General features: G+C 39.7%; 4 protein-coding genes across 6 annotated transcripts; 3 read left to right on the top strand and 1 right to left on the bottom strand.

Moving 5' to 3' along the window:
- Positions 1 to 251: 251 nt before the first annotated feature.
- Positions 252 to 6,665, top strand: LOC135634741 (uncharacterized). 3 transcript variants are annotated; one of them, XM_065145292.1, is made up of 7 exons: positions 252 to 503; positions 641 to 716; positions 1,728 to 1,760; positions 2,791 to 3,307; positions 4,771 to 4,906; positions 6,024 to 6,273; positions 6,364 to 6,665. In XM_065145292.1, the coding sequence occupies exons 1-6, from the start codon at positions 351 to 353 to the stop codon at positions 6,210 to 6,212; spliced, it is 1,104 nt and encodes a 367-aa protein (XP_065001364.1). In that variant the 5' UTR covers positions 252 to 350; the 3' UTR covers positions 6,213 to 6,273; positions 6,364 to 6,665. The 3 variants fall into 3 exon arrangements, with proteins under 3 accessions (XP_065001364.1, XP_065001363.1, XP_065001365.1); XM_065145291.1 differs by having other exon boundaries at positions 1,728 to 1,823; XM_065145293.1 differs by lacking the exon at positions 1,728 to 1,760.
- Positions 6,666 to 8,615: 1,950 nt separating this feature from the next.
- Positions 8,616 to 9,848, top strand: LOC135634583 (putative GEM-like protein 8). The gene is made up of 4 exons (XM_065144969.1): positions 8,616 to 8,824; positions 8,935 to 9,000; positions 9,096 to 9,370; positions 9,453 to 9,848. Exons 1-4 carry the CDS (start codon positions 8,716 to 8,718, stop codon positions 9,627 to 9,629), a joined length of 627 nt encoding a protein of 208 aa, XP_065001041.1. The 5' UTR covers positions 8,616 to 8,715; the 3' UTR covers positions 9,630 to 9,848.
- A 2,439-nt stretch (positions 9,849 to 12,287) lies between these two features.
- Positions 12,288 to 16,282, bottom strand: LOC135635336 (beta-galactosidase 1-like). Its single transcript, XM_065146349.1, has 18 exons — positions 16,121 to 16,282; positions 15,941 to 16,036; positions 15,747 to 15,859; positions 15,594 to 15,660; positions 15,412 to 15,504; positions 15,178 to 15,321; positions 14,993 to 15,084; positions 14,777 to 14,882; positions 14,609 to 14,696; positions 14,407 to 14,525; positions 14,163 to 14,327; positions 13,883 to 14,079; positions 13,705 to 13,793; positions 13,502 to 13,611; positions 13,309 to 13,419; positions 13,112 to 13,213; positions 12,813 to 13,021; positions 12,288 to 12,741 (listed from the first exon to the last, which is right to left on the bottom strand). The coding sequence occupies exons 1-18, from the start codon at positions 16,280 to 16,282 to the stop codon at positions 12,351 to 12,353; spliced, it is 2,454 nt and encodes an 817-aa protein (XP_065002421.1). The 3' UTR covers positions 12,288 to 12,350.
- A 2,640-nt stretch (positions 16,283 to 18,922) lies between these two features.
- LOC103982690 (phytosulfokine receptor 1-like) lies at positions 18,923 to 22,800 on the top strand. Its single transcript, XM_009399679.3, has one exon. The coding sequence runs from the start codon at positions 19,314 to 19,316 to the stop codon at positions 22,467 to 22,469; it is 3,156 nt and encodes a 1,051-aa protein (XP_009397954.2). The 5' UTR covers positions 18,923 to 19,313; the 3' UTR covers positions 22,470 to 22,800.
- Positions 22,801 to 26,784: the final 3,984 nt, after the last annotated feature.

The following is a 26,784-nucleotide window of genomic DNA, read 5'->3' as shown; positions in this document are numbered from 1 at the left end:
ATTCGACAATTTCTCATATCTACAAATCCTTTGAGCCCAAACTATATGGAATACGAAGGCTATATATATATATATATATAAGCTATTTAAGTAATTATGGATAACACGACTCACTACGTAATTTGAGATCGAAATCGTCCACGGCAACACCCGGGACTTACATCACATCGGCCCCATTCTGCTTTCACGCGCAATGAAGCGGGTAAAATGAATGCCTGCATAAATTATTACTTCAAGCACAACTCATAAAGCATTTATCCAACGGCCAATGGTGACCTAAGACCTCTCGCAGCCGAACGGTTGTAAACCCCAATCTCGAGCTGTCAAAACCCTGGCGTCAGATTCCGGAGATGAGATGGGGCGGTAGATCAGCATTTGATCAAATGGGCTTCGATCTCCTCACAGAGAACTTGTTCGCCGGCCACGCCGCGGCGGCGGCCGGCTCTGTCGCCGGTGCCGCGTTCCTCACCCATCCCCTCGACACCCTCAAAACCCTCCTCCAGGTAAATTGGATGTGTATCATCTCCATCCCTGCCCTTTTATTGCGTATCGATGTGATGTTACTATAGATTTGTTAGGTATTGATATCTGGTTTTGTTTTCGATCGATGATGAGTCGTCGAGATTTCGCGCATGAACAGGTTGGTGCGGGGTCAAGCCAACAGGTGGGTCTTTGGCAGGTGGTCGAGAGGGTTCGGATGGTTTCAGGATTGTCAGGTATTGCTTGTTCTAAGTTGCATCCTTTTTCAATTTCTTTCTGTGGCATTTGAGTTGTTTGTCAAGAAAGACGGAAACGGGATGGCTTGAATTGGGATCTGTTGTTCAATAGGTCTATTGAGTGTATGTTTACCAATATGAGTTGATGTGATTATTGCGATGGCTAAGTTATACGAGTATCGAAAAAGTATTCTGTGAAGTTGTTGAAGATTTACTTTGTTTCTGACTAGGTAATTGGACCGTGTGACATATCTGGTTTGCCCACATCAGATTGGTACTCTTGTTTTGTTGAACCTTGTTACTACCTTAAAACCTAGTTTCTATGCCTTGAGCTTCTTGACTTAGTCATAATTGTCACAGAATTGGTTGTATGGCATGGTTCCATCAATATTTTTAGTAAATATGATGAGGTTTTAAAATCAAATCTCTTTTATCTGTGGATATCTATAGTCGGTAGCCCAAATAACAAGGCTACCACCAATTCAGCTTTAGCGGATGTTTAATGTGCACAACCTTGCCGTAATCCCAGGCTTTTCCTGTACTGTGCATCTGCAGTAGTTTCAGTTTCTAGAAACATGAACGTCCTTGCTCTTGCGTGCACAAAACAAGATTGTTAAACGATTGGTTACACTACTTATAGCTCTTAAAAAGTTATGAAGCTCGATCTGGTTTCATTCTCTGTCATGGGTATTATCTAAGGAGTAAAGTTACAGATAATTGCAGATTGAATATAGATATGAATCAGAGTTTATAGTGGTGGTAGAACTAGCAGTATTAAAGAAGAGCAAGAAGTTGAACTATATAACTCAAATAATTTGTTTTTAATATCTAAAATGTTTATTTTATAATTATAATGTTACAACAAATTACAGATTAATAAAACTAGATTATAACTGTAGTTGCTTTAGTTATGTTTTAAGAAATCTTTTTTACTAGATTTTTCTGAATGGTATATTTTCTTTATTTTGTTGATTTTGGTTTCTTTTCTCATTCCTATTATTTTTCTTTTAGGTTTTTACAGTGGCCTTGGATGGTCGGTACTTGGTAAGCTTTTTGGTTTCGGATCACGTTTTGGAACCTATGAGATATTAACTGCTTACTACAAAGGTATCTTTCTTAAGCGTCAATAAGAAAACCATTAGTGCAACTTACACATACACACTTGAATAACATGAGATGTGATTTGTTTTCAGTGTCTTGTCCATCTTGTACTAATTGAAATAAGCTTTAAGCACTAGGCACAGACCAAGCTATCTGAATCTTCAATGAGTCTGGGCAAGAACCTCATATGTGCCTACATCAATCTCTCTCATGTGGAAAAATAAAAATGAAGTGCAAAGAAGATAATATTCCATAACTTCATAAACTTTTTTGAAGTACAATTTTAACTCCAGCTCTGAAGCTTTTAATATGAATCCTAATTGTAGGTTTTTTTGGTAAGCATATCAGAATTAAATTAATATGAGTTTCAGGTGCAGATTTTTCTCTTTATTGCATCTCTCTTTTTTTTCCCATTCTAAATCAGTGACAAGTCTTTGCTCTCACAGTCTCTTTCCTTTCCTTCAATAAACTCTCTCTCTCTCTCTCTCTCTCTCTTGTTATGAATATTGGTTGGTGTTTTTGTTAAAGGACATATCAGAAAACTTAATTTGAGCCTTTGGGGAAATTCCTTCTATCTGTTGCTTGCTTTACTTATTTATAGGTTTCTTTTCCTTCCTTTCTTGTTTCAAGCTTTCATGTTTCATGGATGAAGCTAGACTACTTCTAGGAACATTGAATTTGTCATGGCTAAGATCTGCCAGACATACTAGTCAGAGAGCTAGGATAGATCTAGCCTTTGACCATGTTTTTGTCCAATATGCTTTTGAAACATTGACTGGAATATTGCAGCACAACATGCTGCAGGTCATGGAGCATTATTTGTGTATTTGTTAGTTTGTGTGTGTGGGATCACCTCATAAAACATGTGAGGGAATACTAATTATGTAATGCTGTAGTCATGGTATGTTCATGTGAGCTCCATATTCTTTCTTCTTGTTAAATACTCTTATGCTGTGTTTGTTGTATTTGGTAGATGGAAGAACATACAACTATGTGCATGTTTCTGAGGCTTTTTTGGCAGGCATGGCAGCAGGTGCCATGGAAGCTGTTATTTGTACCCCATTTGAACTTCTTAAAATTCGCAGTCAGGTCTCCTCTGCTTCTCTCCTTAGGAAACTTGGTTCTGTTGGGGTTATGCAAGAATCAACTCCACTTATTTCAAAATTACTACCTGGTTCCACTCCTAATATGAAGGCATGGAATAATACTCTTGGTATGTTGTCTACTCTTTCGACCAGTCATATCGACATTGTTGGTGTGCTGAAGCAGTATCCGTGGATGCTGACTGGTTCTGGGAGGCCTCCATTTGCTTCTGAGGTCAAAGAACCTTCTAAAATTGTATCATTGGAGGGATGGAGTGCTTTATGGAGAGGACTTCGACCTGGAATAGCTCAAAAATGTGTTTTTGGTGGTTTTTTCTTTTCTACCTGGCAATTCTTTCACATAGCAATGCTTGACTGGAAAGCTCTCGATTTGAATCCACCACCCAGGTTCTTATCAGAATTTACATTATATTTAATTAGTATTCTTCTCAAAAATATTAGTTTCCTGCATCTGCTTTTAATCATGAACTAAGAAATACTCTCAGATATATAAGAATTATATCCGAGTCTCTTTTTTTATAAGTCACTGTGTTTTATTGATTGAAGTACACTACAGTGTGCATACAGATTGACAAATATAAGTTAAAAAGTATATGCTTCAACTGTACTAAAATATCTTATGTAATTATTACTAGGTTTTTCTATGCCAAGTAGGATGTTTATTGGCTTATGTTGTGATTTTGAGGGTAACTTCATGTGAACAAATGAATGAGGCTTTGAGCACAGACTTGTAGCTTTTTTAATTTTAGGTCAACTGTCGATGGGTTTCCAGATCTGGGTTATAGGTTGCAATTGATTTGGATCCAAATCAAGCTTAAAATTTACTATCAGGATCACGTACATGTGACTAGAAATGACCAGACCTGTTGATGATTTATTCCAAAGTAGGATCTACCCTGGATATTGGACAGGCTAGTTTGGTCGGTCAAGAGCACTTTCATCTAATAAAAAAGTATGTTGGTTGTCATGGGCTAAGCTAGACCTCCAGGAAATCAAGTTTGATAAGGAGAGCTGACCATTTAAAATATGATAGAATTCCTGTTCTACATTGTTTCAATCCAATTAAATTGGAGTGAAAAAACTACTTAATATTCCAGAGAATGTGGACAAGTTGATCAAATTGGTTATGCTCCCTGTTCTTTCCCTTAATCGGTTTTCAGTTTTTTAGTTCCTTCAGCAATGAAGTTACTTATATATCTTGTTTTAAAAAAGAACCATTATTTAACCCTTTGATTAGGCAAGATTGTCTTGGAACTTGCATAATTAGTAATTCACATCTTGAATATGGGCTCCAATAAAACCTACTGTTTTGAGCTAAAATCATCATCCTCGATAGGGTATCTCTTGGGATAAAAAAATTAAAATAGTTGTAAATATAAATGCCTTTTCGTTATTTACTGCACACGAAATGTTGTGCCTTTGTATTAAGAATATCATCTTATATAGATTAGAAAACTGAACCTAACTGGTGTGATTTTGAATGTGCTATTCCTCAATAAATTGTTCGGCTGCATGATAAAACCATACCGTAGCCTGATAGGTGGGCTTTTCTCTTTTCAGTAGGAGATGGAATACTCTCATTTCACCTTTTTGACTGCTGGATTTGGATCTGGCCTACGTTGGAGGTAGTTTTAGGATATAAAATGTTCTATTGAATTGTCTGTTAAGAGGGGCAAAGCCAGCTTGTAAAATATAATTATTGCAGAATTTAGCACTCAGTATTCATCTTCAAAGTTCTATTGAATTTTTGGATCTAATGTGTGCTTTTGTTTTGAAAGCTTTAATTAGAAAATTATCTATGGAACAATCATAATGCTGGTTCATCTAATTGTCTGTTTTATTTTATTTAGGTCGATAGATGATGTTGGCCCTGTCTCCCCTCTGGCTTCAAGTCTTGCTGCTGGGTTTTCTGGAATGGTAGCTGCCGCTGCTTCTCACCCGTTTGACACTGCCAAAACTCGGTCACATTGTATTGTTACACCCAAGGTATTAGTTTGCATTCTCATACAAAAATTCTAGCAATTTTTTAAATTTGAAATTAATTCTTTTGGAGATTTAAATGTTAAGCTTTTACTATCAGAAAGGCTTCACACTGCATCTGTACGTTCATCACATGGTTGGGTTAGATTATTACTAGACTAAATAGTATTTTCTCAAGGGGCACGCAGATGCCTTCCTGGAATGGCATGGAACCATGTTTTTTTGGTCATGGGTCTAAACATAAGTATGTGCCGAAACAGTTAGCATGACTCAGCATGGTGCATACCTATACCTTTATGCATAGCACACCGGTCCGAAACTGAGCAACATGGCAATCCTTGGTTAGATTGGAAGTATCCTCCTTTCAAACAAAAACTTGACCGTGCATAGATATCACTGGCCGCCAAACCAATGTGGTTTAGCTGCAAATAAGGCAGTAGATTCCTAGATAATTTGCAGTTTTTGCTAGTATCAAAACTGGTGTTTGTGATGGATTCTGGTCTGTTTGGACATGCTTTAATTGGATTTGATTTACTTAATTTGGATTGAGTTTAGTTGCCACTCTAGTTTGATTGTAGTTGGGTTAACTTGGATTATCTCAGTCCATCTAGTCAATCTGGACTTGTTTACCCTAATGTTGGGAATTTTAGAACGCATATATCATCTACACGGCTTCTTTGGCATATCAAATGATGGTGACATGTATGGACTCAGAACTGTTAGCTTTCTGATTTTGAATTAGTGTTCTACAGATACATCCAAAGTCTCAGTGATTTTTATGTTTCTTATAGGTTAATTAATTTATGGATGAAATGTATCTACATATATGATGTATGGAAAATTTTAAATTATAAATTTCCATGACAATATACTACTATAGAATGCCCTTGTTAGCTTGTCCATGTGTGTTTCTGAGATGGCTAACAACCAACAATAGTGATATGATGTAGTCTTCTAACCTGACTACAATTGAAGTTACCTTGAAATCATTATTCAATTTCTGCAGCAATTTTAATTGACGGAAACGTGATAGTTCTCAGTCACTACTGAAAGCTAATTTCTTTTTTTCCTTTTCATGATAATATACTTGATGATGCATGTTTATTCGGTGTCTTTTGTGCAGTATATTGCCATGGAAAGGAAACTTTTGAGATGGGAACGCCCTGGAATCTGGCTAGAGAGAGTTACGGGGATGTCTCCGGCAGACAGGAATATCATGTTTCGTGGACTCAAGTTGCGGATGTTATGCAGTGGAATTGCCTCCTTTGCACTCGTTGGAAGCTACCTATTGAGTGTGGATTATTTGTTTTAGGCTGAACCACATTGACTGAAGCTTTTACCTTGAGGACATTCAACAACAACGTCCACACTAGGTAACTCTTCGTGTAGTCTCTTTGGTCTATCATCATAATTTCCTGTTGCATGTCTTCTAAACAGACCTTTTATTTCTGCACTACCGGTAGTGTGATCAGGTTAGCTGCAAGCATACGGAAAGATGACGCGAGATAGCAGCTAAATCTGGTTTAATAGCTCGAACTTCAAAAAACTTGCAGTCTAAAATTGTATTTGAAATGAATTTGATTATTCATGTGAAGCTGATTGTTAAAGTGCGGGTGTTACTTAGTTTAAAGTCGGAAGTCTCACAGTTAATCATGCTTCCTAATTTATCTATTTGGGTAATGGACAGAATGACTTGTTTGAAAACGTGCCTGTATGCGAATCAAGTTCAAATTTTTGAACCGCTCGTCATTTGGATAGATGGCCACGATCACTTTAGTTTGCTGACCTTGTGCGACGTCATACAATTTAAAGGCGAAATCCTATTTCGTCGGGCATCACAAACCTTTCACCTGATCGGATTCGGAACCCTCCCAAATTGCACGAGTCTAATTCGCTATCACAGTCGCTCATAAAGTGGGTCATTCACGACACAAGTTGGATTGATTGTATCATCAAGGCGTCTTGCAGAGGATCTCATGGGCCGTAAGACGTCTCACTTGCCACGACCTCAACGCCTTCATTCATTTAATCTTCAATTACGACTTTTTCTCGCTTCGTCTCTTTGCTCCTTGTCGATTTCTTGGAGGTTTTAGGGCTTGGGGTGGATAATTTATGCCCAAAAGAAATACGAGAATTCTTAATTTAAACAGTCGAAAGTATTCTTAGTGCAAATGAAATATTATATAACTTTCTATCTCCATATTTGTAACTTAACCATTCTGATTTCAAATCCATCATCATGGTTTATCGTATGAATAGCTTACTATGATTCGATTCGAATCGATCAGTGACTCCATGGTTCCGAATCGAAATCTGAGCAGTTCTGTTTCCATTCCATCTCCATAAATTTGAAACCAAAACTAATAGTTTCGATTGGAAATATATATAATTTAAAAACAATGATTCCGATTCAAAATCGAACTGAAATCGTCTGAAATTAATCCGATTTCGATTCCATTTTGAAGGAATCAAAACAGTCGAATTGAATCTAATTGGATGGGCTTCCTTCGGCAATTAAAACGTCAACTAATCCAACATTTGCCACTTTTGAAGTATTCATTTGAATATTTGTTATTACTATGGTGCTCATTTTATCTCACTTTGCGCCCTCATATTGGCATTGAATGATCTCCTTGAACGTTCTCATCACTTAAAAGCTCTTCGGGTAGTGATGTCTCTGTCGGACGCTTACTTAATCATGGATATTGGTGGTGGCAAATCATGTGGCAAATGCATCTATCCGTGGCTGCAGCATGGCGAGCCTAATCCACTACGCCCTGTCGGCAACTTTTCCACCGAAACGAGTAGGTCTGTGCATCAAACCGATGCCTGAGCCCACCCCGGCGGTGGCCGACGTGGTGCTCAGTCATACCCCCATGGCGGTGGCTGATGCTCCTCCCACCCACCATGTGATTCTGTGGGTCATGTCCTCCGTCAAAAGAACTTCCAGCTCACATGGAAGAAAGTAATAAGAGAGAGTTAGATAAGCTCAGTGGGATGTCATTTTAATTTCTTCTGTCCAACGAGACTGAACCCGCTTTTCCTAGGTTTTCTTCCTGGATCAGAACCAGAAAAATGCACTGCTAACCATTATTGTTCTCGTTAGCTTGAAGAATTCAAATGATGGACATCACTTCCTCAAGACCTGAACCTACCTTGATGACGAAAAGAAGAACAAACCACCACACCTAAGACGGGTGGGGTGACAAGCGTCAAACGAAACCTGGAATTAGGTTCACCTAATTATCTTTTATTATAATTAGTATGGATCCATACAACCGCCTGTTCCAACTCGAAAGAAGCCTCCTTTCACGATCGATCTCAATCTGGAGCTGACTCGGTGCCGCGTGCGATGGGATGACGACCCCGCGCTGCCTGCAGTAGTCGACATCCACATGGAGAGAGACCCGAAGGGGTTGGTGGCGATGACTTGCTTACCGAGTGGCTAAGAATGACGGTTCTGAGTCATTGCTGCGTCATCCAACACTAGATTTTGAACAAAGATCAATCATTAAACTTAATCTTCGGTTTTAGGCAGCTGGTTTGCTTGCTTACTATTTCTTTTATTATCTAGAAAGTAGAATCGAAATGTGTGTGATTATATTTCAGTGGCTTTTTATCCTTGATGAGGATGATGATGACTGGATGATAAAGTTCTGATTAAGATAACCACTTTAGTCTTCTGAGTGCTACATACACCATCCCCACCCTGGCTGCATCACCTTATAAGCAAGGAAACATGGAGAAAGAAAGAGACCAGAAAAATCGACAAGAGTTGCAACCGAAGAAGAGCCAGACCGAGCAGATTTCTCTAAATGGAGAGCCTACACCGTGAGCATGTCATCGGGATTCCTGTGAGCTCCATCGCATATGCTGGAGGGGAGGAACTGCCAGGAAATCCTGCTCCTTCCCACTGCAAACAGAGTAATCTTCATCTCTCTCTCTTTTCTCAGAGGACTCAGAGCCTTCCCCATCCTTGGTTTCTGGACTGCGCTTAGGTTGTGTAATTTACGTGGTGCTTCCTCTGATTGCAGAGAAGGACTCTGTTGTCGACTGGATGAGCAAGCTCGGAGAGAAGGCAGGAGGCTTCCGCGAACATGGTAATCATCATCCCCTAACTTCATGAACAAAACAACACTTCTTCAGTGATCGATCAAACTGGCACTATAATTGTAGGCGACTGTTTTGAGTGCAGTGATTTTGGGTCCCAAGATCTCTGAAACCATGAAGGGGAAGCTGAGCATGGGAGCTCGGATTGTTCAAGCAGGTGGGGTCGAGAGGGTCTTCAGACAAGCCTTCTCCATCGTACCAGGCGAAAAGTTGCTCAAAGCCTTCCAGTGCTATCTTTCAACCACAGCTGGTCCCATCCCGGGCATGCTTTTCGTTTCCACTGACAAGATCGCCTTCCGCAGCGATCGATCCCTCAAATTAACTTCTCCTAAAGGAGGCTTGGTTAGAGTGCCTTACAAGGTAATCACAAGCTCCAAAGTGACCGACACAACTATGTATCATAATCCAATGTGACAAACTATGAACTGTTTGTATTCTACAGGTTTTGATTCCACTCGGTAGGATAAAGGAAGCCATCCAGAGTGAGAACACTAACAAGCCAAACCAGAAGTTCATCCAGATACTCACAGAGGATGATTTCGAGTTCTGGTTTATGGGTTTTGTCAACTGTGAGAGATCCTTCAGGTACTTGCAGCAGGCAATCTCAGCAATCCAATGAGCAAGATGAGTAGTACATGGAGTCAAGAGAAGGCATCAATACAATATCTTGTTGTGACAGATAGCAAAATTGCTCTACAATTTTTCTTAGGAGCAAAGTTTGATATTTGTGGCTGAAAAGAGGATTTGTTAATGTTATATCTTTATTCTCTCTTAATGTATAATACTATCATACAAAAGCAGCAACCATCTTGGAATATGAAGTTATAATTGCTAATGAGTTGATGGTGATGCACAGTTTGAAAACTCGATTGATTCCACATTATTGTGCTCGATTTTGCCCTCATATCATACATGATAGAAAGTTGATTAGTAATATATCCATCCAAGATCTAGTAACTCGAACAATATTTCTTATGGTTCCACGATGGTTCGAGTTAATGGTTTGGTGTCCTTCAAGTGTTGCACAGTTATGCCAAAGTCATATCTTAGTTTTCTTATTACCCCAACGAGTACACTTCATCCAACAAAAAGAAAATAAAAATAAAAATGTGAAGAATAGTTTGTGTTGAGTTTCACCAAAGATCTTTGCATTAATGAATATTTGGACAAATAGGTCATATTTTCCTGAACTACAGACCACAGATGGAAGAATAATATACATAACTTTTAATATGGTAAACCGACTGCTGCTATCATTAAAAATCTAAAGAATCCTTTCATTCAACTCACAATCAAGAGGAAAATTTTCTTTTTTCTGTTGCATATAACTCTAGTGAATAATAGGAGAACGGGAAATTGGTTAATGGTAGATAAATGTGTTGGACGTAATCATGCTGGGACGTAACCAAATGAGCAAAGCAGCATTTCCAGAAAGCCTCCTTACGAGCCATCAACAGATGACTGTTTAATGCATGGATGAGCAAGCAAGAAATAGGTTATTCCAAATACATTTATACTCTAATTCTAAACTAACTCATGATACAACCACGTATACCCGATTGTATTACTAGCAATTTGACATTTCATAATTCTTTGCAATACAACTGCAGCTCTGTGTCTCTGAAGCAAACCTGAGTATATTTGTATTATCTTCTCACCCCAAATAACTATAAAATGCACAATAAATTTGTGATCAGATCTGATATTTTGTTACAGAAAATTACTTCTCATATCTCCCAAGTGATCTAGAAGGATATAACTGAAAGTATACTGATACACCAATCACATGCCAAAAGTATGTCTAATTAAAATTAACTGGGGATGTCTTATAAATATATTCTATCTTGAAAACTTGGATGATATTATTCCAGCATAAAATAAAATAGGACAAGATATCAATCCTACCAATGACCATCACCTATCAAAAATATAATGATAAGAACACTAATAAATACAGTGGACCAATATGACGCACTAAAAAAGAATGATGTAAAAAATGATATAATTAAAGAAAGGATTATAAGATAGATAATATGATGTTCTAAGAAGTATCATAAAGTGTATTATATTTCCTATGTATCAATCGAGAAGGATATAACTATACGAAAATAGACTAATACACCAATCACATGTCAAAAGTGTGTCCAATAAAATAAAAATCAATAGAGGATGTCTTAGAAATATATTCTATATTAAATCTTCAATCATGGTGGATGACCTTATTCTAGCCTAAAATAAAATAGGACAAGATATCAGTCCTACTAATGACCCTCTTAAAAAATTAGATCATGCAACTATCAAGAATAAGAATGCTAATGAATACAATGTACCAATCTATTAGATATAGTGCCTAATACATATGACGTTTTACGAATCTCAAAGCACTCATACGATCAAGAAAATTAGTTAGGCTAAATAAAGTTTGAGTTAAATAAGATTGTGTCAATTTAGAGATATTTGATAAGATCCAGAGTGACTTAAACTCGTCATGGTTGAATGTCCTTACTTACTATTGATTTTTAATAATGATAAGATTTACTTCAATTTGAAGATGTTGATATAGAATTCCTTGATAGCTTTACAGCGCCAATGTGTGACAGGGTGAAGGGCAACTTGGATCTCAATTTGAGGTTTTTGCTTTGTTTTGATATAAAAATCTTTATAAATAATTATATATATATGTATAGTTCCTAAATTACTGAATCATCAATTAAATTAATTAATAGGATTTGTGTTAGCTATCTTGTTGGATAAAACCCAAACTCTATCCCGCATGCGTGCGAGATGACCCCTCTCTCGATCATCCCCTTAAAGCCATGATAGTCGCCATGGCAATCCCACAATTAAACCACGCACCGCTCTCCCTTCGAGCTCCGCGACCGGTCATGGCCGCCGCTCGAGCAGCATCGACTGGAGCAATCCCCCTCAGCATCGTCGCCCCAACTTCTCCTTCCCCTTCTCTGAAGAGAAGGTTCTTGCCTACTTTCTTGCTTCTCTGTGCAACTCTTCTCTTTCCACGGAAACCCCAACCCTGAAGCTTATGTTCTTCTTCTCCTTAGTGGCAAAAGATTCTTGTTCCCATAGGAATGGGCACGGAGGAGATGGAAACCGTCATGCTTATTCTTAATAGATTGCCTATATACACACACACTTCTTTCATTTGAAAGTTACGTAGAGATGTTTAAGTTTTGATATTAGTGTGTTTTTATGTGATGGTAAAGATTTTGAAACATCTAATTAATAATTGATTTAGATTAACAACCGCTGGCAGAAAAAAAAGAACATAACTTCATCACGGAGCCTACAGATCTCATGTCTAGGAACATTTATTGGCCTCTGGTCAACAGGTCACTTGAACTACCAGCTTCCTGGGAGAGGGCAGAGTGCCACAAGATTTGCCAAACTCCTCAGTGATCTCGATCGAGCACCATTCCTTTCCGAGACATGAGTCCTTGATGACAGCAAACGCCTCGTCGGAACTGCATCCTTTCCCACCCTCGAATGCTCCGCATGTTCCTTCCGGCTCTTCGAAGCTAGCAAAGTCAACGCTCGAGATCGTACGCCCTCTAAGGCACGACAAGCTCAGGGTGTCTCCCTCACTGGCGGAGGCGCATGCCGCACCGACAGTGACAGTCTGGAAGTTCACCTGCAGCGGATTGCCGCCGGCCTCCTCGAATAGCATTAGGGTGTTCGGCTCACCGAGCTTCAGGAAGGATCGCGGGACGTGATACCTGCAAAGGTAGCGTCTTAGATAACAGAATCGTGGAACAAGCCGCTTCAACTGCATGTAGTTTGATATTACCATCGCTGGGACGGCTCGCCGCATCCAGTTTGGCACTTATTGGAGCTAAATGTGCCTCTGTAATCGCATTCATGGCAACCATCGGCTGAGGCAGTGTAGTTCGGCCAGAACCTGCCGATGCTATTGCCGTTCACCCATGCTGTTCCTTTGCCCATGCCGAGCAAGTCAACCACCACTGCCTCCGAGCCTAATGGAGCTTGGAAGGTCGCCTTCAACCGTACATACAAAAGAAATGTCACTTCCCTGTCATCTCTGATAACAGTTAGATAGATCACATATGCAAAAGGTAAAGGCAGCACCTTATACCAAGTGAATGGTCTATTTGTTGGAAGCATGCCCGAATGCCACTTCACTGCACGTCGATCAAGGTGGATCCGTCTCACCTCCCCATCCAGTCCAATCTGATTGTAATGCTCATAATTAGTCGATGCGAGACTTGCATAAGAACGGAAGATGAGTGAAGCTGAAACAGGAGTGTGCTATGATGTATGCCTACCTTGTAAGACCAAGTATAATTGGACAAATCCAAAGTGGTATTTTCTCCAATCAATTTTACAGGTCCACCAACAATTCCTGTTGGCGCCAGATCATAATATGCACCATAGTTCTGTTTAACATGATAACAATCATTAGCTACAATCTTTACAGCAGATGTAATCTAACTTCTGGAGATACGAATCAGAGCAAACCTGAAGGCCAACAGTTGCACTTAGCAATGATATCACATTTCGGCCAGGATTAAACCATACTTTTCGCTCGAAAGTGAAGTTAAGCTGTCCAGCCAGGCCATATTGAGAACCTATTCATTGATCCAACCTCCAAGTGTTACTAAAATACTTCTGTTCGAAGTAGAGAAGAATGTCTGAAAACCTAGCTATGCTATCGATACTACCTACTAGCCTGTCATTAACAAAGGCATGGAGGATGTGGCCGGTGGTGTTGACACTGAGAGTAAATTCTTCCTTCTCGCCCACATCCACACTGGACGTTGTTCGTTACATTCAACGGTTAACGGTCTGTCTTGCTAAATTGTATGCGTGCTTTGATTAATATTTCAAGAAAATACTTGCCTGGTTGTGTACCATAAGTAGTCACTTTCATCAAGAGTGACGCTTTTCTGCTCTAAGAGATTGTTAACAGTGAATGTACTGCCAAAACCTTTTGCAGAGATTCCCAGTCTCTCTGGTCTCCAAGACCAATACAAGACTTCAGATGCTTCCATGGCAGTGTTTCGCTTCTTCACCATGAGAGAAGTCTGAGTCTTTACCTATAAGAAGAACGGGTAAAACAGGAAGTTAGATGGATCAGCAGAAAGCAGGCAAAAGGTTGTGTAGAAGTGGCAGTAATTACCTTGGCAGTGTTATATACTTCGCTCTTGCAGTCAGGAAGAATGCTGACAGACCAAGCAGGCAGGAAATATGTACTTCCCTCGTAGTCTACGGTGGCATTTAAGTTGCTGTTCTGATTACTCAAGAAACAAGCAGGATTGACTCCATCACCAGAGTATTTGGTGATCTGCAATGACCACAGCATCATCACATCATGCTCCCACCCTTAGATCAAAAGATAAATTCATATCCGAAATCATCGATACCGTCAATTCATTGTCAAGATTAACTTCTTCGACTTCTCCATAGGTGAGGGCCTTCTCCATTAGCTTAATGGATGCATGCAACTCCTTCAAATGCCCCCACTTTGGTTGCCTTGTGTAACCTAAAGATACATTCATGATCAGAGCATTTCCATGTTTTCCCGGGATCTATGAACTCAATGATCAGAGGAGTACACAGACATACCGTACTCATCGAGTGGAGCATCATAATCGTAGCTTGTGACAATGTAAGGGCCACCTGAGGTTCTGCCAAAGTTGGTTCCTCCATGATACTAAGAATGAGCAATTAATCATCCATTGGATCTTGGTCTTGAACATAACAATACATGCGATGCAGAGAAATCTAACCAACCATATAGTAGTTTTGCAGTGTCCCTTTTGTTTGGAAAAAGCGAGCTACTTGAAATGCCAGTTCTTCGGCAGGCCTGTGTGGATCCGGAGAGCCCCAGTTCTTGAACCTGCAATCATCATTGCGGCATATCATCGAGCAGAAGAGCGAAAACCAAACAAGTGAAAGATGATCACTCTATGCTCATCAACAACAGAAAAATGAAGGATCCAAACACACCAGCCAGTCCAATTCTCTGTCCATATCTTCGGACTGTTCTCGTTGTTGGGTGTAAAAGCATCACAGCCGGAAAACCCGTTGCAAGTATTGATCTAAGTTAGATGCATCAGAATCAAAGTTTCTTCTCATCAAGAGACAAGAAACATGAACAACATCATCAAACTAGGTTTCGATGAATTTACTACCATCGGCTGGGGAGCATCAGCTTGTTGGCACATGATCCATGGCACATCGATGCTTAGAGAATCTGCCATTTGCGAGCACCAATTGACGTATCGCGGCCCGGCATCGCCGTAGCTGGTCTCGACGTTGCCAAATTCATTTTCGATCTATTTGGATCAAAAATATTAATTAGAGATGGAAGAAAAAACAATCTCATCTTCTCAAGTGCAATCTGAGCACAGAAGATTTTCATGTACCTGAGCTAAGATGATGGGTCCTCCTTGCGTTGCAAAGAGTCCTGCTTGCTTAACCATGTCTACTATTAAGGTAGTAAAATTTTGCATCTCATCCTTCATTGTCGAAAGTGATTTCAGACAGATGAGCTTATTCACAAAGTAGGTGAGTCTAAAGACACATAATTCAAGTTACAAACTCTGACCTTCCACGGCTGGTTATCTGTCCTCAGTTCTATGTCTGGGATTTGTCTCAACCAGACAGGAAGTCCTCTTGAAAACATAAAAGTAAAATTAAAACGGTAGATAAAAATCAATATAATGATCAATGTTTTATGACTTTAATTCTTGTTACATACCCATAATTCCACTCGGCACAAACGTATGGACCGATCCGAAGGATGGCATACAGTCCAGCATTATGAACTTCTTTGAGAAACCTAATGAGATCGTAGTTGCCTCCAAAGTAGTACTAAAGAAGAAGAAACGAAAAGAACGATCAAGTATTATACTCCACACTTCATACATGTAAACACACTTGGTAAACCACAACCTCACGTCGCCTGGGCTCATGGCCATTCCAGAAAACATACGTCTCGATTGCATCAAGCCCTCCTTCTTTTGATTTCTGTACCAAGTCCGGCCACATCTGGAGAACAAGACGAACTCGATCAAGTATGAGCGTGAAATGTATCTGTTTAATGCTGTAAGTGTCATCATTGAAGATGCTAACCTCAGGAGTACTGCGCGGATAGTGGATGGCGCCGGTGAAGAGAATCCGACGTTGGCCGTCGATGACCAGAGCTCGTCCATCGTGAGAGACCGTCGTCGAACGAGCAATGCAACAAAGAGAAGAAGCGATCAACAAGAAGAACAAGTATTTGGAGGCCTCCATCGTCCTTCTCTACGTAGACAGTGAATTGTGAAGCCCATATATATATGCACACACAATCCTTATCCTTTGTTCTTATCATCATTACACGGACAATTATGGGAAAAGCTAAAAGAGGTTAAAATCCAGACTATAACTTTCCAACTAGCTGGATGATAAAACTTAAAAGGAGAATCGCCGAAGATCTTTTGACGTATTACTTAGGGATGTAATCAAGAAGAAATCGGATTTTTCATTCCTATATCCGGATTCATTGCATGTCTAATGATCCGTTTCTTAGATCGGTGGATTGGGCTTCATTTTTCCATGTTAAGGTTCAGATGGCTATACTATAAGCTGTGCTCGCGTGGAAGATATCAAATCATTATCTTATATTTTAAGACAAAAGGTTCACGAATGTAAATTTATTTATTCTCGTTTCTTGATGTGTAGATACAGATTTTATGATACACGTCTCCTTGATACCTGAACCCGTTTTCGACCCAACTCGATTTGCAACCTGAACCACATCTGGCTTAAGATCAATAATTTAATGTGATATCAGATGACAAAGATCGTTATTGTGGTTTCATGTGAACAATTAGATCTGTAGATTGTCGTGCAGGCTTTTACTGCAGACGATAAACAACAATGTCCAGATAATGTTAAGCTGAGTAAGAAGAGCAGGGATTTCTGCAGACTGCACAATACAGCGTTGTTGGAAGAACAGAAACATCTGAACATTTGTTATCATTCTTTTCCCGTTCTTCATGTGCAGTTTTGTTCTCCAGTTCGAATTACAAATGGCCTATTGACTACAGCTAGAAACATTCTCAAAGTCATGGCAGAAGAAAAAGACTCGGTTGGATGGTTTGTGCGGCATACTTTTGTCCTATGGCAACATGAAACCAACCAATTTGTCTTCAAGAACGTGAGCTTTTCAAAGCCAGAAAACTGTCACTCCTTGCTGACAAAGAAAGGGAGCTACTGGACAAGAAAAGATTGGATGTTCCTCTCAATCATAGAGTTAATTAGATCCGATTGAACTGAGTCAAACTGAGTTAGGAATTCTATATGATATAGTAGTCCAATTGCACCCAACTTTCTGTGGATGGAACAATACAAAACAAGAGTTCCATGCACCCTTCTTTGTTGACTACGTAACAAGATCTGTGAATCCTTCAACTCTGACTGCATGGAGGACATCACCTCCTAGTCATGACTGATTCCAAACATTTCAGTCCCTTGTTTGAGAATTACTGCGATACTGCCATTGACTAGCAACTCGCATAGAACAAAATGTCAGAGGCCAGGGTTTGAAGCAAAGGAATCGCCAAAAGATAAGTCTATGAATCTTTTCTTTATTTCGAACTCCGAAGTACATAAATCATACTCCTTTCCAGTTGTGTTTAGGCCCCCCAAAAAAAAAAGTAAGCCATCAGAGTCTGACTCACAACCAAATAGTCAAATCAGGAAACCGAAAAACCAGCTAATGGATAACAAGCTAAGCTACCCTCCACCATAAAGTCCAATCATATAAGTCAAGCCGTGATATTGAATTGTAAGTTGTATTTATTGGACAATACTGTCTACGGAGCGAGTTTAAAATTGAAGAGCAGGTATGTAGTGAGATAAACATGCATTTGCTTCCAAACAAACAAGTGATGCTGATTTGGATGGAGCACATCTCAATCTTCAACCAATTAGATTATGACACCAAATACATCCGTTCAGACGAGAGTTAGAGAGAGTTTGTTCCCTTTTTCTTTGGGCCTCTCTTGTGCAAGTGGATGGTGTATGTGGCAAGTCGTCATTGGTGATCTACTGGGACCCTATCACCGGAAGTCAAAATGCAGTAAAAACGGGAGCTGAGATCAGGTTGACCAACAGCTACCTGCTGTGTTCTGAGACAATATATAAAGCCTGGATGATTTATCGTGTGCAGATCATTGACTTGACACACAAGGAAACGGTCGGTCTAATCCGCAGTGGAAATTTTTGACCTGACGAACCCGTTGATGCCCAATCGAGTCCGCGTTCGTGGCGTCACCTTCTATTTAAACTCATTGGATTCAATTTCGGCATGATCGAGTCGAGTCAGACCAACTCTCACCGGCCGGCAAGACCGGATCCAAATATAGATTTCGTGAACTTATCAGAATTCAACTTTTCATACATATAATTTTCATTTTATTTAGAAAGTTAATTAATATATGTAATTATTTGTATTTTTATAAATTATAGGATAAGACAAATATGTCGTCGTATAAATTAATATAAATTATAAATAAGATGGGATTTTTGAATGATAATACTAATAATAATAATAATAAGTGCCTCGGATTCTCCGCATATGCAGTTGTAGTGCAGAAATAGACAGGTGGTAAAATGTTATTTCTGGGGCAACTCGTTGACCGTTGACTCTTCTACCCGGCAGCGTAACGAGCCGGCAACTTCCGCTTACTTCCGATCGCCGTCCCTGCCCGATACCGCCAAATGCCCACCTCCATTACAAGGCAGCTTCTTCTCCTTCCTCTCTGACCACCCATTTCAATTAATTTCTAAAAATTAGATAACTATGAAAGATATTCTCATTGCAAACCATTACTTGGATTGTAAAGGTTCCAGAAAGCGGAAGGCGACATATGATATTAAAGGAAGACCAAAATGAGGCGATGCAGGGGTTGAAAGTGAAGGATGGGGAAGTCAAAGCCAAACTGAGTTCTCTCTCTCCTGCTCTTCTCTTTTATCTTCTCTAGCCATTTATACCCGCAAATCGAGATGAACTAAGATGGATGTGTCGCTTGGTGGATGTGAATCGGCTGCTTCGAGTCCTGCCATTGCTTCTCAAGCATGAAGGTGCCTCCTTTCTTGGTTAACTGAGTACAAAACCTATTGATGCTTCTGTTGCCCCTGCAATAGGATTCTTGGCTTTTCTGGATTGCACTGCTCTTGGGACAACCGAAAGTTTTCACTTTCTGTAGCTGTAGCTTCCGAGGAAGAGCCGCTTTTAACACTGTCGACAACTCGAGTCCGGCTCTAGTCATCATATGTTATGGGGAAGATAGGGGATGTTTCTGTCAATATTTTGATGAAAAGATTAAGCTTTGCGTGCTTGCTCCTCTTTATCCGACCTCTTCGCTCCAATTCCCAGAACCAGAGCTGCATCTCTGGTGATTTAAATGCCCTGCAAGGCTTCTTGAGAGGACTGGATTCAGGCATACCAGGTTGGAGCATGAATGCCTCTGCTTCCGGTTGCTGCAGCTGGGATGGCGTTTCCTGCGACGACTCGGTAGGCTCAGGACGAAGGGTGATCGGGCTGGATCTCCAAAATAAGAGCTTGAAGGGATCCTTAGCTGATTCTTTGGCAGATTTGGAATACCTATCATGGCTTAACCTTTCTTCTAATTCTCTTCAAGGCACAGTTCCATCAGGGTTATTTCGTCTTCGCCAATTGAAGCGCCTCGATCTCAGCATGAATAGACTCTCCGGACCAATTCCGATGGATTCGTACCTTCCGTCACTTGAGGTTCTCAATGTTTCTCATAATGCTTTCACAGGCAGCCATCCGATTCTTGCCGGGTCGACGAAGTTGGTGGTGTTTGATATCAGCTCAAATAAGTTTTCTGGTGCCGTCGACACATCCGTATGTAATTTTTCATCTGGAATTCAAGTCCTTCGGTTATTGGCGAACTCCTTCTCTGGTGACCTTCCTGTTGGATTCGGTAGCTGTGTTTCCCTCGAAGAGCTCTCTGTTGATTCCAATGATATCTCCGGGAATCTGCCGAATGATTTGTTCGCGCTGTCATCTCTGAGGAGACTATACCTTCAGGAGAATCAGCTGTCTGGCTGGCTGAGCTCAAGAATAGGTAATCTCTCTAACCTTGAGCAACTGGATCTTTCATTTAATTCTTTCTCAGGCGACATTCCAAATAGCTTCAGCAGCTTAAGAAATCTCAAGTATTTGTCCCTTCAATCCAATAGTTTCAGTGGCCTTATGCCTTACTCCTTGTCAAACTTACCGCCACTTAGAGTGCTCAACCTGAAGAACAATTCGCTTAGTGGTGGAATCACTTTGAATTGCACGGTGATGAATCATCTTAGCTCGCTTGATCTTAGCTCAAATGATTTCAGCGGCCCCATTCCTTATAATCTTTCTCAGTGTGTGGAATTAAAGACCTTGAATCTTGCTCGGAACAACCTGAGTGGTGAAGTTCCGATCAGCTTCAAGAAACTGGCTTCATTAACTTACCTCTCACTTTCCAGTAATAGCTTATCCAACATATCGTCCGCATTGATAATCCTACAGGATGTCCAAAGCCTCACCGGTTTGGCACTCACAAGGAACTTCCTTGGTAGCGAGAGAATTCCAATGGATGGAATTCAGGGATTTCAAAACATACAGCTTCTCGCTATTGCAAGCTGTGGCCTTTTGGGATCCATTCCACCATGGTTGTCAAATTTTACCAAATTAAATGTACTGGATTTGTCATGGAATCATTTGGAAGGGACCATCCCTTCATGGATAGGGTATCTTGATCATCTTTTCTACTTGGACCTATCGAACAATTCGCTCAGTGGGGAGATTCCAACAAGTTTGGCACAGATGAAAAGCCTAATCTCTGGCAGCACCTCACAGCTTGGACCTCGAACAGATGACTTCCCTTTCTACGTTAAAAGGAACATTAGTGACAAGGCACTGCAATACAATCAAGTTGGCAGCTTCCCGCCATCCTTAATTCTGTGCCAGAACATGCTTGTTGGACCAATCTTACCAGGGTTTGGGAGCCTTACGAGGCTTCTTGCACTGGATCTAAGCAGAAATAGATTAGCAGGGCCTATTCCAGATGAGATATCAGACATATCTGACTTGGAGTTTTTGGATTTGTCACACAACAATCTTACCGGAAGCATTCCTTCCTCGCTGTCTAAGCTCAATTTTCTATCGAGTTTCAGTGTAGCCTACAATAATCTGTCCGGGCCTATTCCAACTGGCGCCCAGTTCTCAACCTTTTCTAGTTCTGATTTTGAAGGGAATCCAGGTCTCTGTGGTTTTCACTTGAATCCATGTAATTCTGGAACGCCTGAAGTTCTTCAACAGACCAGTCACAGAAGGCAAAATTATAAAGGTGTGATCATAGGACTGGCAGCTGGAATCGGACTCGGAGCATGTTTCCTTATGGCCTTTATCTACTTTCTTTTGTCAAAGGCTCATCCTATCCGACAGGAAGACGATTCAAGGGGTGTGGCAGATTCAGGTGGCAATTTGGAGGAGGCAGAGTCTAGATTGGTGTTTCAGTTTCAGAACATGAACGACTGTGACTTAAGCATTGGTGATATTTTGAGATCCACCGACCACTTTGACCAATCTAACATCATTGGTTGTGGAGGCTTTGGCCTAGTTTATAAAGCGACTCTACCAGACGGGAGAAAGGTAGCTATCAAGAGGCTTTCCGGTGAATATTTTCAGATGGAGAGGGAATTCCAAGCTGAGATAGAAACTCTTTCTCAAGCTCAACATAAAAATCTTGTTTTGCTTCAAGGATACTGCAAGATTGGCACCGACAGACTTTTGATCTATTCGTATATGCAAAATGGAAGCTTAGACTATTGGCTCCATGAGAAACCTGATGGTGGATCTATGCTGCACTGGGAGAAAAGACTTGGGATAGCTAAAGGAGCAGCAAGGGGATTAGCGTACTTGCACCAATCATGTGACCCCCACATACTGCACCGTGACATTAAGTCCAGTAACATCCTACTCGACGAGAACTTTGAAGCTCATTTGGCCGATTTTGGGCTCGCAAGGCTTATTTTGCCGTATGATACTCACATCACGACGGACTTAGTTGGGACATTAGGCTATATTCCTCCTGAATATGGCCAATCCTCGGTTGCTACTTTTAAGGGTGATGTATATAGCTTTGGAGTCGTTCTACTGGAGCTACTTACCGGTAAGAGGCCAGTGGACATGTGCAAACCGAGGGGAGGGAGAGAATTGGTATCATGGGTCCTTCAGATGAAGAAGGAGAAGAGGGCAGCAGAGGTGTTTGACCCACACATATACGATGAACCACTAGAGTTCCAACTGATGGCCATGCTTGAGATCGCTTGTTTTTGCATAAGTGACTCCCCGAAACTGAGACCACTGACCGAACAACTAGTCGTATGGCTTGATGACATTGGCACATATGACCGTATGCCAAGATGAAGCAGGCCTCCTTGGAGCTGTGCAGTGATTTCTTCTCTCTTTGAGATCAGGAATAGCTGATTCTTTGTACACAGTGATCGATAGTATATAACTCAATTTCACATGGCTTTTTCTCTTCCTAGGAAAATTCGATCCATACACACGATACAGAAGGTGAGATCATGACAGGAGACAAGACACAGATGTAAAGCTGTGAGTTTTGGTTTTTGATATGAGCATCTGAAACTAAATCCTAGTGGCATGTACATCATGTAACCTTTCAATTTTTTCAGAGGCCGATTATATAATGCGGAAGAACATTGGAATAAGATCAACCAATTTAAGTTTCTGATGTTTAGTTCTCCACTTCAATCATGAAATGTAGACAAGTTCTTCAAATGTCACACTCACCCTTCGATAGTACATGTTATATGAGCTAAAAGCTGGATGCAGGAAACCAGCTTCAGTGTCTGTTTCTTGTCACAACAATGTTCAGTGATCCTAGCATCCTTACAGTCTCATCGTCAAACCATTACTTCAGCAAAGGAAGCTTCGCATTCTTTGTATGTGACGAACACATCCCCTGCATCACAAAGGAATCATGGTTGGATAGATGATTTATTTTATAGCATGCATGATCATCAAATATCATTCTTTGCTTAACATTTTAAAAAGTCCAACATCTTTTTACCACAATCGTGCGAGTAGTGATTCCATCTGACAAGTGTTTGAAGACCAAATTCTTGAAAGCAATGAACAGCACTGAGCTGGAAGCCAAGACCTCTGTGAAAATGAACAGTCTCCATTGGGCTTTTGACAAGGGCCTCTGTAAAATCCTTCATGTTGCATTGCTGATATAAGCTCGGCTCCATTACCATGCTAATGAACAGAGTGCATTAGATAAAATATATAAAAATTGTTTATTGTGACTGTGAGGACTGAGTAACTTGATTCTAACCGATGGATGATGGATAATGGAGCAGTAGAGATGGCAGATCTTTGTACCACACCATGAAAAGGTCACATCAAGGGTGTTCACTGTGCACCAGAAAGAAAGTCTTAAATGGTGTGCTTCATATCCATGATGTTTCTCTTGCAGCTTATATCACTATCGTTCTTCCTGTTGCCCTTTGGACACCGATATAACCTTTTGAGACATGGTCTGCTGATCCGTGGCTGTATTAATCCAGCTCCTGTTTGACAATGCAAGCAAGTACTGCTTATGTGACTTCTCTTTTTCCATCTGGAGCAGTAGACAAGCAATCTGACATAGTTTTGGTGATAATGATATCTCTTTTTCACTGCCCATACTGTTTACACAATAATTTAGACTTGGTCAGACTCTCTACTCATGGTTTCTTGAGTCAAACATGGTGTTCTTCGACCAGTTTAACGATGTCCAAGCACTGAAATGGCCAAGGAGTGAATGGGATCATAGTGGTGGGAATCCAATGCACGATTATGCCAAGGCTTCATCATCTTTTTCCTGCCATGGTGGGAGTGCAGGGCTCGAACAAGGATCATTTCCCCATTGCCCGAGCGTCCATCTTAAAGTTCACATGGGGTCCCTCGAGATCTTCCCATGGGTTGAGCATCGATCTTAAAGTTCACATGGGTCCCCCCTCAGAGGTAACTCAATGTACTCGGGTCCTTTTTTACGATGGACCAGTAGGCCTTTTACAGCAGTTTGGCTTCACTCACCCTTCACCCAATGCAACTCACATTGTCTTGTTGCTTCACGCCTGTCCTACGAGGTCCTCTCAGCCTTGTGTCTCTCCCCACCTCCACCATATCTTCTTGTCCCACTTCTCTACCAGGGAGGGTCCCATGCAGCTTTAATGGCATGGGCAGAGACGCAGTTTCAGCTGGACATGCAAGTGTTGAGAAGATAGAGAACCTAAGAAGATTTGTGGCTCCTTGATGCACATTAGTAGAACAGTCAGTCTCTCATGGGTGAATGCTTTTACTGAGGTGAAGAAAGCCATGAATAGCAGCCGCCTCCTTTTTTCTTCTGGTCTCTCTCGGAACCCTGGCATCCACAGGAGAGGTAGGTGCATGCAGTGGGCATGAATGAAAGTCTCATTTAGTTTTTGCAAGCCATTCTTCCCACAAGAAATGAGTGCAGAGGAAGACTGATGGATCTATTTAGTGAGACTGTACTTGATGGAATGAATGGTGGCCTGTGAGCTTTTCAGATCCCCTGCAGGCAAAAGATGATGTCTTCGACACAGCTCTGCCACCAAAACATCATGGTGTTTTTGCAAGGTCTGACTCCTGGTGGCTAGCTCACTTTTGTCATCAGGCATACATGTCTTCTTAGAACAGTATCTCATATTAGATCATGAGTTTGAGAACCAGATTTGTGGCACGCCTCTTGTAGGATTAATATTCTACCCTTCACGTTGACTACTATAGATTTTTACAAGGAAAATTAGTTTCCTTTAGCTTCTTCATGTTTATTATTTTGATCGTACAAGTACTAGGCATTAAATTGTTAGTCCGTGAAAATAATATTCATCGTGAAGGTTCAAAGAGCTTTAAAGTTAATTCTCCTTGATGTTTCGATAAACCAAGTCGAAAGTGTCTTCTGATTGATGTGACATTAAAATGTATTCACATGCTTCTGACACGGATATGACATGAGGAGACATGACATGACAAAATTTCAACTCTCCAAATGTCGTGTTGACAACAAACCATTTTGACGTGGTAGGGGATTTCAAATCTCATTCCAAAGCCTACATAAAAGTTCAAATACAACTCTTTATACATATATTAAAATTATATTATATGAAAAATAAATAATAATAATAATATGAGAAATTAAAGGTATAATTTATGATCATAAGACATATTGTTGTCATAATTATATATGACTTGTATATCAAAAAGTAAGCTAATTTTGATGGAGATAGGAATTTTAAATCCGATTTCGAGTTCTAGTATGATAATGAATCAATATCATCTAAACGTTTATTTACTATATGGTTATCAACTATTTAATCTCATAATCAAGATTCTAAATTTTAATTTATGATCGATCTCAATGATCCATATCATATCAATCAATGTATTGGATGATGTACTTATTATTATCATCAAAGCTAGTAAAAATATCAGTAATATTTACCATGGAATGACTTTGCACTAACTTATAATTATATTTTTATCATCAAAGTTTCATTTTTATCTTCTATAAGTGTTTAGCGAGTTACTTGCAAAATTATATTTTTACGAGACATCTAAACTTGTCAATCATTTATTCGCTCAACTTTTTCTTATAGATTATACAAGATTGTGTTTAGGTTGATATTTTCCAAGAGATAAGAGCTTCAAGCCTAAGCAATTATAATTAAGTTTATGATATTAGAATAATTTTTTATATATAAAAAATTCGATTGATTGACAATCGGGATTAGACATCTCCAACACAATTTGTACTTCCAACACTATCTTAGCCAATCATATGCGAGTAAAAAGTCCAACTTGTCGACAACTCTCATGCATTCGTCTCTCCTTTTGAGGATCATAATATTATATCATAAATTTAATCAAATATCATCATGTATTTTCACAGCCACGTTGGTCTCTCGATTAATTCTGACGTATCATCATATTATACGATCAAGAAAATAGAGTAGTATGAGATCATAATTTCAGATATGATTCTGTTAAAACAATATCACAAGTAGAGTTCACATCAATTCAGATTCAACTTTTCATTCAATAGTTGATAGAGACCAACCTTTGAAGACAAGCCATAAAATGAAGTCTGACCCCATTTGCTGCCAACCAGCTGTCATGTGTTGGCTTCACTTGGCACTGACAAAGTGTTTGACAGCAGTTGACATGTATTCAGGTCACATAAAACTATGCACTTGTAAATTATTTATATGTCGATCAATATTTTCGTTGTTGTCCAATAAGAAGAGCATTCAAGGTTCGTAGAATATCTAATAAATAATCTTTCAAATGTATTTACAGATACATAATATATTTTGAATCATAGAATATAATTATATCTTCAACATCTATGTGTAATTTTGATAAGATAATAAAGAATCATTTAAGATAATACGTATTCATGTCAATAGGCTTAATTTTCTTTCTTCATGCAATTGTCGATAACTTATATAATTCATACAATATTCAAAGATTTAATTATTTGTATCTGATTAAAAACGGATAAGCTGAAAGTAAGTTCTTCAACATCTGATTTGTATGATGTATTTCATTACGTTGAAATATATTTCGATACTAAAATATTGCGAGTAAATATTTTATAGTTCATGATAAAAAACTTGTTATATTGCTCAAAAAACTTGTTATAATAAAT

Source organism: Musa acuminata, chromosome BXJ3-4 (assembly GCF_036884655.1).
Source record: "Musa acuminata AAA Group cultivar baxijiao chromosome BXJ3-4, Cavendish_Baxijiao_AAA, whole genome shotgun sequence".
Classification (NCBI taxonomy): Eukaryota; Viridiplantae; Streptophyta; class Magnoliopsida; order Zingiberales; family Musaceae; genus Musa; species Musa acuminata.
The sequence above is the reverse complement of the archived record's forward strand: the minus strand, read 5'-3'. Positions and strand labels throughout refer to the sequence as shown.

Bases quoted from the DNA above. Each gene is read 5' to 3' on its own strand.
- LOC135634741 (XM_065145291.1), top strand. From the start codon at position 351: ATGAGATGGGGCGGTAGATCAGCATTTGATCAAATGGGCTTCGATCTC. The intron at 717-1,727 runs GTATTGCTTGTT...TTTTTCTTTTAG, and splicing joins GATGGTTTCAGGATTGTCAG to GTTTTTACAGTGGCCTTGGA. The intron at 3,308-4,770 runs GTTCTTATCAGA...TATTTTATTTAG, and splicing joins GATTTGAATCCACCACCCAG to GTCGATAGATGATGTTGGCC.
- LOC135634583 (XM_065144969.1), top strand. From the start codon at position 8,716: ATGGAGAGCCTACACCGTGAGCATGTCATCGGGATTCCTGTGAGCTCC. The intron at 8,825-8,934 runs GTAATCTTCATC...CTCTGATTGCAG, and splicing joins TCCTTCCCACTGCAAACAGA to AGAAGGACTCTGTTGTCGAC. The intron at 9,371-9,452 runs GTAATCACAAGC...TGTATTCTACAG, and splicing joins TGGTTAGAGTGCCTTACAAG to GTTTTGATTCCACTCGGTAG.
- LOC135635336 (XM_065146349.1), bottom strand. From the start codon at position 16,282: ATGGAGGCCTCCAAATACTTGTTCTTCTTGTTGATCGCTTCTTCTCTT. The intron at 15,661-15,746 runs GTATGTAACAAG...TATGTTTTCAAG, and splicing joins TGTGCCGAGTGGAATTATGG to AGGACTTCCTGTCTGGTTGA. The intron at 13,022-13,111 runs GTGCTGCCTTTA...GTACGGTTGAAG, and splicing joins GACCATTCACTTGGTATAAG to GCGACCTTCCAAGCTCCATT.
- LOC103982690 (XM_009399679.3), top strand. From the start codon at position 19,314: ATGGGGAAGATAGGGGATGTTTCTGTCAATATTTTGATGAAAAGATTA.